The sequence below is a fragment of the Ursus arctos genome, unplaced genomic scaffold (assembly GCF_023065955.2).
Source record: "Ursus arctos isolate Adak ecotype North America unplaced genomic scaffold, UrsArc2.0 scaffold_8, whole genome shotgun sequence".
NCBI classification, from domain to species: Eukaryota; Metazoa; Chordata; class Mammalia; order Carnivora; family Ursidae; genus Ursus; species Ursus arctos.
Window position 1 is genome coordinate 47702898 of NW_026623100.1, and position 12396 is coordinate 47715293.

Below are 12396 nucleotides of genomic sequence, written 5' to 3' on the forward strand. Positions count from 1 at the left end.
TATTGACCATTCTTCCTATGAAAGCTGGCTCTTTTTTTTTATTATTATTATTTTAATATTTTATTTATTTATTCGACAGAGATAGAGACAGCCAGCGAGAGAGGAAACACAAGCAGGGGGAGTGGGAGAGGAAGAAGCAGGCTCATAGTGGAGGAGCCTGATGTGGGGCTCGATCCCATAACGCCGGGATCATGCCCTGAGCCGAAGGCAGACACTTAACCGCTGTGCCACCCAGGCGCCCCTGAAAGCTGGCTCTTTTAGAACAGCCACAGGAACACTGCATTACCCCAGCACACGGAACAAGGAAGGGGCGCAACCCGTGAAGACCAGATGCACCCACATGTGAATGTAGAGAAAGTGGTTAACACTACCATGTCTAAGCAAGTGTTTTCATTTTTTTTTTTTTTAAGATTTTATTTATTTAGTTGAGAGAGCAAGAGATAACATGAGTGGGGGGTAGGGCAGAGGGAGGAGGAGAAGCAGGCTCCCCACTGAGCAGGGAGCCTGACGCAGGGCTGCACCCCAGACCCCCGGAATCATGACCTGAACTGAAGGCAGACGCTTAACCAAATGAGCCACCCGGCACCCCTAAGCAAGTGCTTTTTACAAGTCAGACTTTCCTCTGGGGCACCTGGGTGGCTCAGTCCATTGAGCATCTGACCCTTGATTTCAGCTAGGTAGAGATCTCAGGGTCGTGGGATTGAGCCCCGAGTTGGGCTCCATGCTCAGCGGGGAGTCTGCTTAAGACTCTCTTTCTCTTCCCCCCTCACACAAGCGCCCTCACTAAGTAAATAAATTAAATCTTTAAAAAAAAAAAAAAAAGGTCAGACTTTTCTATAACCTGCTGTGTCATCTTTCCCAATTACTTCAAACTGGTAAGGTTTGGGTACCGATCAGTATTCCTGACAGAGGAATACCTCCAGAGCTTCAGAGTTTCACCCCGAGCTCGCTGCTTGTTAACAAGTCCCCTGTGAGAGCGACTGAGGCAGAATCGCCTCCCCCCTTGGCCCTCTGAGCCCAAGTGATGCTCCCCAGGGCTAACCTCTCCCCACTCCTGATGCAGCACCCCTGGTCCTTCTGAAGGTAAACGGCCAGTGCCCTGAGCTGCAGGGAGGCAGGTGAAGGGGGCAGGGGCATCAGGGTCTTGCTCTTACAGGAAAAGCCCTGCCGGCACCTGTGAGAACCCAGAGTGATTTATTCTATCTGGGCCCCTCAGAGGCCTGACTAGAGAAACCATGTTAAGGTGCAAAGAGAGAGCCTCTTCCTCCCCTCCGGTTCCTCCCCTCACGTGTTTGCCTTCACTCATTTGCCCTGATTCCTATCTTCTGCCTGCAGTCCCCCTCCTGGACCCTGTGAGTCTCACCAGGTGCAGGACGAGCGGCCAGGCCAGGGCCCATACCTTGGAGGTCTTCCAGCTCTGCAGGCCGGGCTTAGTGAGTGCAGTGGAAAGGATCCCCTGACTAGGGGACTGCTCCAATATGAACCCCATAGCAGGCCTTCCTTGGGGACACCTGTGATGTTTTAATCCGATGTGGCTCAGTACTGGCACATGCCTGGCTTCCCACCTAGCGTGTGGTCACCTAGACCATGGGGTTTTCCTACTTATTGATTTATTTACGGGTGAACAAGCCCAAGCTGAGGACTGCATGTGGTCCTTCTTGCTTAAGACTTCAGAATCCAAAGCTCAGAGGAACACTGGAGTCATGAGATCCAGCCCCTCAGGAGAGGCTGAGCCACGGTGTCACAGGGCTGTGAATGAATGACTGGCCCTGGGTCAGAGTCAGAAGCTGCTGAATGGTGAGCAGATTCCCTGCCTCTCAATCAGCCATGACCACCACGCCAAGCTCGAGATAGGCCATTTCTGCAAGCTCTCGTCCAGCAGAGCATCTTCCTCTGTCTTGGGCCAGGCAGGGTGTCCACTCCTGCCTCCCTGCTCTTGCTTGTCCTAGAGCCCTCTGGGCCTGCAATGTGCCCTTTTTGTTTCTCTTCCCTGCCTCCTATTGGAGGCTCAAACCCAGGAGGCTGCCCTCCCTTCTGGAGTGGGTAAGGAAGGCCCGAGTGGCAGATTCTCCATGTGCACATGCCCTGTAACAAGTCAATGTCATTACCTGTCAAGAGAAAGCTCTGATTTCTCGTAACTCCTCTCTGCTTGAGACGCCCACTCGAGACTGTAGTCATCCATCTTTTTTTCAAATGTTTCTGACACCGAGGCAAAGTAGATGTCTGGGCGCCAAACAGCCAGACTGGGGTCAGGACAAGGAGCTGCCTTCTTCTGGTATTTCCTTCGACTCTGCTCATCTAACTCACCCCACAGCTTCAAGATCTGAAAGGCAGTATAGGACTCAGGCACGTGGGAGGAAACCAGGAATGGGCTTGTCTTTCTGGGACATAGAATAAGGAGGACCAAAGGCACTGGCTCCAAATAGGAGTAGGGGACGGAGACAGAACCAGACTGCAGTGAGAACTCCACCTCAACACTTAGGACAGGGGTCAATAGAATCCACCCCAGCACGCACTGCCTGACCACGACTCTCTGAGCTCTTCATCCTGGTCCATTCAGACACAGGCAGGGTGACCGTGAAAGTTACCATCCAAACTGGAATTCTATTAGAGTAGAAAGTTGAACTATCATTCATAATGCTAGGGTGAAAGGCCAAGCCAGGACCCTCCTAGGCCAACCAGGACCTGTCTGTCCCTCATCCAGGGTTTCACACACTCAATGCCCCAAAGCTATCCCACAGCAACTGCTTCAAAGTGCTCCCCTGCCTCCTGGCTGCCAGCTGAGTTTGCTGAATGGGAGGCCCCAGCAGCAGACGGGAAGATGGGAGGAGAGTGAAGCTGGGCATTTATCCCCTACCCTCTCTAAGAAGCCTCTGAGCAGGCCATGCCTCCCTACTGCCGACAGCCACCCCCTCCACTCCTGGTGCTGCTCGCCCTGTTCCTGCCCACCTGGGGTAGTAAGGACCCAAGTCACCAGCCCCAGTCAGTTTCCCTGAACCCTGCCCACACCTGTGTAGAGTCCCCTCCTCAAACTCCTATTTGAGGAATTTGTTTCCATTTGTTTCCTAACAGTGAACACAACCAGATTATACTATTACATCCACTATGAGGAAACTAACCCGTTTCCTCAATCCCTGATAGAGGTCTATCTGCTCTACACACGGGGGACACAGCCACCCGAAGTCACCTGGTGAGTCCCAAGGCTGCGGCCATTCTGGTTCCCACCCTCAAGGTTCAAGGCTTTCACAGCTGCCTGAATTTTCTGTGAATAATTCAAGAAGGCGCCTCTTCTCAGCAGGGCGTTGGAATGCTTGCTCTGCCATTTTTTGATGGCTCGGAAGTGACGGAGAGCTTTTTGGGGATCTGCTCTGGATAAAACTTCATGGAGATGCTTCGATTTCATTATCACCTAAACAAACACACAAACCACACACACAAGATCAAAGAGAGGAGGGCACAGCACAAGAGCCACGTCCCACAACTTCACAGGAGAAGACGGTCTGTGCGGGGGCCCTCACAACGGCTCTCAGCAAGGCTGAGCACCCGCTGCTAAGCAGGGCCCTCCCTGTGTCTCCTGGACTTGGGAGCTGGTGGTTTTTAGGAGCTGCAGGGATAACAGGCGGGAGACCAGCACATTCAGAGCCCCTCCAGAACCCAGGGGGGTTTCTAGGGAGGAAAGAGGAGAGGAAGTGATGATCAAAGCTTTGGGACAGGTGCCAGGATGGGAAGGAGCCAGCGCCAGAGGGCAATCTTCAACTCTGCCATCTGCTGTCTGGCCACGGGCAGCTCAGGACGGCTTCGGTGTTGGACTGAATGAGGTGACCGCTCAGTCACTGGTGGCGGGCATTTCTGAGGCAGTAAGGTATGGTACGAAAACCACCAGCCTGTGTGTCAGCTAGGCCTGAGTGCAAACACAGGCTGCCACACGCCGCTGGTCGCTTCCGCTCCACTACTCACTCCTCAGCTGTAAGACGGGCAGAACACCTTCTCCCCCAGGTTGTGGTGAGGCTAAAAGCAGACGGTGCCCCGGCACCCAGCAAGTGCCCCACACGGTAGCTGCTGTTCCGGAGGCACGCGTGCCTCCCTGCCGTCTCATGCGATCCTAAGTCCCCAGAGCAGGTGTGGAAATGTCAAGTGCTTTGAAGCATCGAACGGTGCTTTACAACCTTTTCCCACTCTCCCCGCCACAGCTGCTCTCACTGCACGGCAAAGCTCAGGGTGCGAGGCCCACCACGCAGCTCTGGGCCCCAACACCCCCAGGGACCACGCCGGGCCCAACTACCTCATAGTTGCTGGCAAGGAAGGGGAACTGCTTGGGCTGCAGGAACTGCGTCTTGGGGATGTCCAGGCCGTCCTCCCCGTACAAGAACTGTACCACGCTGCCATCACTGTCGCGGACGGTCAGATCATACTGGACAACCAGCCCCTCCAAGTGCTTGATGATGCACCTGTATGGAGACCGGGCAGCGGACGGTGGAAAGGGGGACCGCTGCTCCGCAGACAGCCGAGCGAGGCTCTCACGGCCCAGGCTCTGCGCTATAGCAGCTCCGGACCAGGGGCTGCACTTCCTCATGGTTCTTTGGGAGGAGGAAGCCTCAGCCATGTGACAGAGAGCCTAGCCGCCACTCCTCGGCCCGGGCTCTCGTGTGCAGCCCCAGCAGCAGGGACTGCTGCCTGCCTTTCACTGTCCAGTGTCGAAGAGCTCCCCAAGGACCAGTATCTTTAGGCCCATAAGGCAGGTAAGGCAGGAGGGCTGCCTCCCCCCACCCCCATGCTTCCCCAAGGTTAGTCCAGAGATTTGCCAGGGAAACAAAGGGGACATTGGGAACTAAATGCCGATGTGCTAACCCTAAACTTCTGCCCCTTTTTCCAGTGTTCCCGGCGGTCAGCTGTCTCCCTCAACCTCTCTCCCTGCTACTTGGGGCTGGCTCCTTAGCTTACTTCTGGCCATTCTGCCGCAATCTCTTCCTGCCACCATAACAGGAGGCTTTCCAGTAACCACTGCTCCCCCAAACTCCAAGGACAGACCTGAGTGTTAGGGTTAGTCACCACCGTCTTGTTGGCACCCAGCCCAGGGCCTGGCAAGGTTGGTGCTGCAAATGCCAGAGTGCTGGTTGTGCCCTCTGCTCTGTTCTCCTTGCCCACGGGGCTCCAGCTCTCAGCACCGGCTCTGGCCCTGCAAGGCTGCATGGCCAGGCCTCTCCTGACCAGCAGGCCTTGTCTTTAAGGTCCACTGGAGGGGCGCCTGGGTGGCTCAGTCGTTAAGCATCTGCCTTTGGCTCAGGGCGTGATCCCAGGGTCCTGGGATCGAGCCCCACATCGGGCTCCCTGCTCAGTGGGAAGCCTGCTTCTTCCTCTCCCACTCCCCCTGCTTGCATTCCCTCTCTTGCTGGCTGTCTTTCTGTCAAATAAATAAATAAAATCTTAAAAAAAAAAAGAAAATGTCCACTGGATGTGGCTACTTGAATATCCTGCTGCTGACACCCATGTTTTGTCTCTCCTCTCTGCCCACCGGGCCCCTGTGCTGCCACTCAGGCCTGCCAACTCAGCCAGGTCTGTCTGCTGCCTCCCTGCCTCCTCTTCCTGCATTTCAGCCAGTGGCTCTGTCTTCACCCCACCTGCTTCTTCCTTTCTATCGCCACTCTTGGGGGACAGCCTTCCGGTGTCTGGCTGGAACTCCGCCACAGCCAGGCTGGCCCCCTCCAATCCATCCTGTCTGAAGCACTGCACGTGACCTCTCCACCCCAAGCCCCATCAGCAGATGGATCCTGCAGAGGCTCGTGCCCTTTGCCTCCCTGGCTGCCGCTCTTCCATTCCAAGCAGGATCCCATACATCCTCCTTTGCTCCCTACTGCATAATTAATGGGCTCCAGGGACTCCCGCCCCACACAGAGATCCCCTGGCCCCAGACTTACCTGATCATTTGTTTTTTAGCTTCTACATAACACATGTATTTGTTGAGTGATTTAAGAAATGGGAGGTGGGGTGTAACCCCTGCTCATGGGAGGAAATTGCCATGTGATCTATGCTCCTGAGAGGGGAACTCACCCAGCTGCACCGGCTGCCCACGACCAGCCACCCAGGGGTGTCCATCCCAAACCCACCCTTCCCTCTCCTAGCCCAACCCTGTGGGCTACAGCCTTGGGAGTCAAGGGGGAGGGGACCAAAGCACAGGATGAAGCTTTGGGGACTCCAGAACACAGAAGCAGGAGAGAGGACAGGGCTGGAGCAGACAGACAGGGAAACCTCAGAGGGAAGGATAAAGGAGCTCTGCCTCCCCGTGCAATAGTCACCCAAGTTCCCAGAGAACAGGACTTCACACCACATCCGAGAGGCGTGAGGATTTCTTGTTGCCATCTCCTCCATTTCCTACCACTTCTCCCAGCACAGGTTCTCTGGGCTCATAAAGAACCATGGCCCAAACTCCCCAAGGCAGAGCTTCCCCCTGCTGCACTCCAAGAGAGGGGAGGCTGGGGCACAGGGACCTGCCATCCTGTCCTGCCGGGTATTCTGGAGTCAGGCCTTGCTCAGTTTTAAGCATCATTACCTCCCACCTGCCCATACAGGCCAGTTAGAGTGGCTATTTATTCCCTTTCCTCCCAGACAGGAGAGAAACAAGAAGATGTGGGCCGGGGAACCCCAATGCGACACCGGCATCTGTAGAGACAGTAACACTAACTACAGACTCACAGGCAGGGCCCCTGGGCCTGGAACCCTCTCTACACCATCCTGGACACTCAGCCCTCCCAGGGCAGAGGATGAGCTCCTCACTGCTCAGGCCTTTCCCCGGATCCATAACTTCCCCTGGGGAAGCAAAGGGGGGTGGGAATGGTGTGCCTGCAGAACGCAGGGGCCCTCTGCATAACCCTCCAAGCTCATGCTCTACCAGTCTGTTAGAAGGGGAAGAAGAGCCACTATCTTCTGTCTCAGGGCAACCATGGCAGTTTTTAAAGTTTTTTCATCTGAACTGTCAATGACCGCGTAAGAGATGACGGAGGTGACAGAGCAGGTGTTTTACCTTTGGAGATAGCCGGAGCGACTGGTTTTCACAGCAGTGTCCACTAGACCCTCTCGCCCGGCCATGCAGTGGAAGAAGAACTCCTGTGGGAGAGGCGGGGCCAGGCCCAGAGGTGACAGTGAGGATGGGGTGCTTCCTAAAGCAGCTGTGTCTGATCTCCTACGGCCCTCGGCTCTTACGGGCCCACCGGCCCCAGTGACTTCGCCCTCCCCTGTGGTTACCCTTGTCTTCCCTTGCCTGAGAGCAGAGGGGTAAGTGGGGCCTGTGTACAGGAGCCAGGAGCCAGGAGCTCTCCCTGCACTCGTGCATTCCACCCCATGCCCCACACCCATTTTCCAGATGGAAATGGGCGTCAGGGCCTCATCACTCTTCCACTCAGCCCACATCCCTGAATTCCGCTCCCCACAGCATCACCAGAGGTGCACAGTGCTTTCCAAATGTTTTCACTCACCCACCGTAAAAAATACACTTGTAATAGTCGTCAGCAAACGTACAGATACACACATGCACAGAGACAGAAAACTCATACGAGAACTTTATGAAACTATCCCAGCCCTTACTTGGATGCTTTCTTCACCACCCCATTCTGTTTTATTACTCAAAGAAATGCCAGTCACTACCTATTACAGCGATTTCATGATTCACTAAGGGGTCACAACCAGAGTTTAAGAAGTACTGGTCTAGATCATCTCTCTTCCATCCTTTGCCGGAGGCCACGGGTGATCCCTGGAGAGCCTATGTGGGACTGCCGAGGAGCCCCTGGAGCAGTCGGCGGCCTTGAAACCAAGGGCCGCTCCTGTTCATAGCCTGGTCTTAGTTGTCTGATCTTGCAGAGATGTGCTAACCAAGGAACAAAGGTACTAACATCCAAAAAGCCATTTCTGGCAAATACGAGGAGAAAACCTTTTTCTTAGGGGAGAAGTGTGCTGTTGACTGAGGAAGAACCAGACATTTGCCACAGCTACTCGATTTTCCCACTGTGAAGGAGGAGCCATGGGAGATACTCTTCATGGGGGTTCGTAAAATCAATCTCTGTGATGTTCCTTTTGGCAATGGAGGGCAACTTGGAGAGGGGCATTCCCTTCTCCAGCTGCCTTCGAGGTAGGTGAGAAATGGTTTTGAGGGATACGGCAGGAAAAGGTGGAGCTGGGATTGGTCTTATTCATCTTTTCATTTCTCAGCAAACACTGAGCACTCCCTATTGCCAAGCCCTGTGAAAGCTCGGGCATTACAATGGCGAACACAACAGGGTCCTCATGGGTCACCGGGTCTCATGAGTAAGCAACAAATGACCTGACATTTATTACTCGATCGTCCTTGGTCAAAGTTGTTGGTAAAGGTCACGGGCCTCCTACCACTGAGCCTGGCAATGAGAAGAGACACGAGTAAAACCCAAAATACATACGGGAGGCTTGATGCCAGTGAGGAATCTGCCAGTGACGAAACCGCCGGCCCTGGGGGTGAACTCATAAGGCTCAAAGCAGGGCAGGGACTTGCCAGATGCCATCAAGGGGGGTCGCCGACCTTCTAATTCGATTTGGCCCAGCAGGCATGAGATCTGGAAGAAAGGAAGCCCAAAGCAAACTCGGGATCCACATGTGTGTTAAAATATTGTCCTAGCAGAGGAGGGAAGGCCTGCTCTGGAAGAAAAGCTGTGTGAAAACTGGATTTTGAAGGACAACCTAGATTTTCAAATGAACCAGAGGAGCTCATGATTCAAGAAAGGAACTGTGTTTTCCTTTAATTGAATGATCAAGATTTGATGTGTCAGGGATCAGTTGTAAATGGGCTATGTTGGTAAAAGAAGCCATGTTTCAGAATCATCACGTTCTACCTGGAAAGGACCGAAGGGCCCTAATGGAGAAACTGAGGCCTGCAAGAGAAAGGAATTTATTGTGATCCTTAAATCCTAAGGCCAAAAGAGAATAAAAGCACCTCTTAATATTCATGGGGGGGAGGGGAGAGCAATGTGTCTGGATTTCACTTCAGTCAAGGGGGCTTCCTGATGGCGCTCAGCCTTTTAAGGCCATTCCCATAGAGCTCTACACTCGCCAAGGTCCTCAGGACTTTAAGAAGAAATGTTAACATCTGTGAACATGCTACAACAGCACAGCAGCCACCTGAGGAGGGAATGGGCCTCAAATCAGGGTCAAGAGACCTCCAGGACAATGCCTCGAGGACAGGATCTCAGATAAGACCGATTACACACATGTACGCATTTATATCTGTGTTTGTTCCTAACTAACAGTGGTTACCTCCTGTACTGATTTCTATGTGCTTCTGTATTTTATAGTACTTGCCACATTTTATATGGATTGTAGATCCTTTTAAAATCAGAAAGAAATGTGAAAATTGCCTCCTGCCATCACCCCGCCCTTCTGGCAAAGTAGCCAGCTCGCGTTTGCTCACACCTGCATGGTGTTCACAGTTGAACCTTTGGCTCCAGACTGCACCATCATCTGCAAGTTGTTCTCTGGGAACTGTCTATGCAGGCCAAATGGCATGCATGCCTGCAGATTAAATAAACACAGCAAGTCAGTGACTTCACTCCCTTTTGAAATCCCAAGGTAATCCCAAATCACAAGATAAACCCAGGATGCGGAAGCAATAAACTCAGACTATTTATCCAGAGATAAGTGCCAAGTCCCACTCGAGGTAAAAAGTCTCATTTGGCCACGATCCTTTTGCTAGAACCCCTAGAGAGAAGTCTAACGAATGACGGCCCCACATACTGCACTCTCCTGACACTCTCTGCCAAGAAGCCTGAGGCTCTTGTCACTGGCAAATGGGAACAAAAAGGGAGAACCAGAGGGGCCAGCATATCTAGTTTGTGATTCTAAAAAGGAGCAGGTTAAAAAAAAAGTCTGAAGTGTACCCTTTTGAATCTGCCCGGCAGACACGGCCTTGGCTCCTGCACTCTGGCAGTGAGGACCAGTGTCCACGTCACACTCACATCTACCAACATGCTACCCGAGCACCGTGTGGGAGCCTGGCCTTGGCTCCAGAGCCAGCAGACGTGAGCAAAGCCCTCTAGGTGGAGCCTGAGGAGACGCTGGGAGGGGCTCCAAGTCTATTTAAACCTCTGCCTAAGGATGGAGAGATCCAGACCAACACAGGACAGGTGTGTGTGTGCTGGGCGGGTGCAATGGGAAGAGAGGAGCTGGAGGGACAAGAAGCAATCCCCAGATGCTTCTGAGACAACGACCCAGCATGCTCAGTCAAACCTGGAAGCTGAGCCCCCCAGTTCTGAGAGGAGCTGGGAAGGCTCCTTTGAAGAAAACCAAGGACAATGAGAGGTCTGCGTTCTTGGCAGTCTAAGGGATGCCGAAAGCCAGTGAAGAGGACACCAGGCAAACACTGACTCTTGTTGAACACTAGCCTTGCCTCCACCTCTCCTCCCCTTCCCCAGCTCTGGGGCAAGAAGGTGCAGGGCCCAGGCTGTGGTCCTGGTCTATCTAGGGGCTTCCCTTTCCCTTTGCAGTTGCACAAGAAATGGTTTGGTGGAAAAGCAGACAGGGACTCTTCCAGAGTGTTCCCGCCATGCCGAGAGTGTGGTTGTAGATTAGCTCTTAATCCTCTCAGCAACCCTGTGAGGTAGGTGCTCCTCATATCCCTACTTGCAGGTGAGTAAACCAAAGCACAGACTGGTTATATCACTTGCGCAAAGTCACACAGCAAGTACACGGCCGAGCGAGGATTTGAACCCACACCTTCCCCCCCCCGGCTCCGCTATATAGCAAGCAGCAGTGGTGTTTTTGGTCTTTCCTTTTCCTCCTCCACTAAACAGTAGCCCCAGAGGAATTCTTCACTTCCCTTTGATGCAGTCACCCCAAAATACAAACATTTAAAAAGAAAAGGTAGTGCAAAGCATTCCCTCTCAGTATTAACTGGGTAAGAGAACGAAGCCCTTGGCTCTCCAAAATGATGAATTCTACACATCCCACCTCACATCTCACCTAGTTAGCTGCTCAACAGCCAAATTGCTCCACAGGGCCCCAAGTGAGAAGCAAAATGTAATTTTTTAAAAAACCAGCATTCAAAATGGTGGCAATAAGTGCACACACTGCTGGACTAACCTTGTTAATTTCATTGCTGTAATGGTTCACTTCCTCCTTGAACTTCAGATCAATCATGTTAAAATCCCTCTGGTCTTTGCCCAGATGGGCATCCTGCCATTTCCCTCGGACCTCATCACATGATGCGGCTTCTGGCAGGTTTAACGCAGCCCTGACAGCCTAGGATGAGAAAAGGCACACGTTGGAGGCAGCAGCCAAGGGAGGAGGGTGTGGGTTTCGTTCCGTGGGAGACCCAACCCTCTGCTGCAGGCTATAGCCTCCCAGGCTGTCCTCACCCGCGGCCCGCAGTGGGTGGACTCTTCGATGACCCTGTGTCTCTTCACGTCCGCCTTCGGCTTAACCAGGATGTCTTCCACGCCTGTGAAGTGAGACAGACAAGCTCGGGTGGGACTGGGCCTGACCTGTCACCATAAGCTCAGTGAGGTCAGGGCACAGCATGCGGTGCCATGAACACAGGAAGCACCAGGACAGTGATGCGGACACTGACCTCACTAGTAAGAGACTGTCACCACCTCTGAAGTGCTTCCCACAGGCCAAGCATCCTAATCCCCATTTTACACATGGTCAGATGAAGGCTCAGACTTGATCTACCTGCCATATGCTATGTGGGTAGCGAGTAAACCCAGGGCCAAGTCACGAGCCTGTGCTCTTAGCCAGCAGCTCTGTAAACACACACTGGATGAATGGGCTAGGGGTGAAGACGAGGTTTCGGATGAAAAACTGAGAAGGAAGACAGGGAGGGAAAGAACAGCATGGTTTTGATTCCCAGAAGTCACACATCACAGGGCCTCCGCTATCCAGTTGTGAGTGTGTGTGCACAGGCACACACCTGAGCCTGGGTGACAGGGACCACCACTGCAGGGTCCACCCCAGGACGAAAGTCACTGCAGCTAAACCTGTCCTCCTGGCTCCAAAGAGTTGAGGAATTCCTCACCTTGGGCAGGACATCTTTCTACTTCACCCTTCAATCAACTACTTCCTGTCCATATGTGTGAGTGCTACTGGACTCCAGAAGTCCCTCAGCCAAGATCTGCATGGGAAGAACATCAATGGCTGCACTGTTTAGAAGCCGAGCTAAAATATCTGGAATTCCCAGTGCCACATCCTGGAGGCTTCAGGGGCTCTAAGGAACATATACGACCAGGAAGGGAAAGAAACAGTCCCTCTGCGAGCAAGCCGTCATCACAAAGGCGGGTTCTTCCATGCGGTCGGCTCCAGGCCGCCTTGCTGGCCCTTCACAGACCCCTGGCTGTATAAGGCTGGAGCAAAGGCGACTTCCCTAGCCTGCCCTTCCCCCAGAGC

General features: G+C 53.3%; 1 protein-coding gene across 1 annotated transcript in view; it reads right to left on the bottom strand.

Moving 5' to 3' along the window:
* POLR1A (RNA polymerase I subunit A) overlaps nucleotides 1-12396 on the bottom strand; it is an 86550-nt gene that overhangs the window by 22018 nt on the left and 52136 nt on the right. Inside the window, exons 17-24 of the mRNA XM_026481395.4 lie at nucleotides 11370-11452; nucleotides 11095-11253; nucleotides 9430-9528; nucleotides 8424-8576; nucleotides 7019-7101; nucleotides 4283-4448; nucleotides 3188-3409; nucleotides 2109-2323 (exon numbers count right to left, since the gene is read on the bottom strand). Of these exons, the coding sequence (XP_026337180.2) occupies nucleotides 2109-2323; nucleotides 3188-3409; nucleotides 4283-4448; nucleotides 7019-7101; nucleotides 8424-8576; nucleotides 9430-9528; nucleotides 11095-11253; nucleotides 11370-11452 (1180 nt within the window). The remainder of the gene's footprint in view (nucleotides 1-2108; nucleotides 2324-3187; nucleotides 3410-4282; nucleotides 4449-7018; nucleotides 7102-8423; nucleotides 8577-9429; nucleotides 9529-11094; nucleotides 11254-11369; nucleotides 11453-12396) is intronic.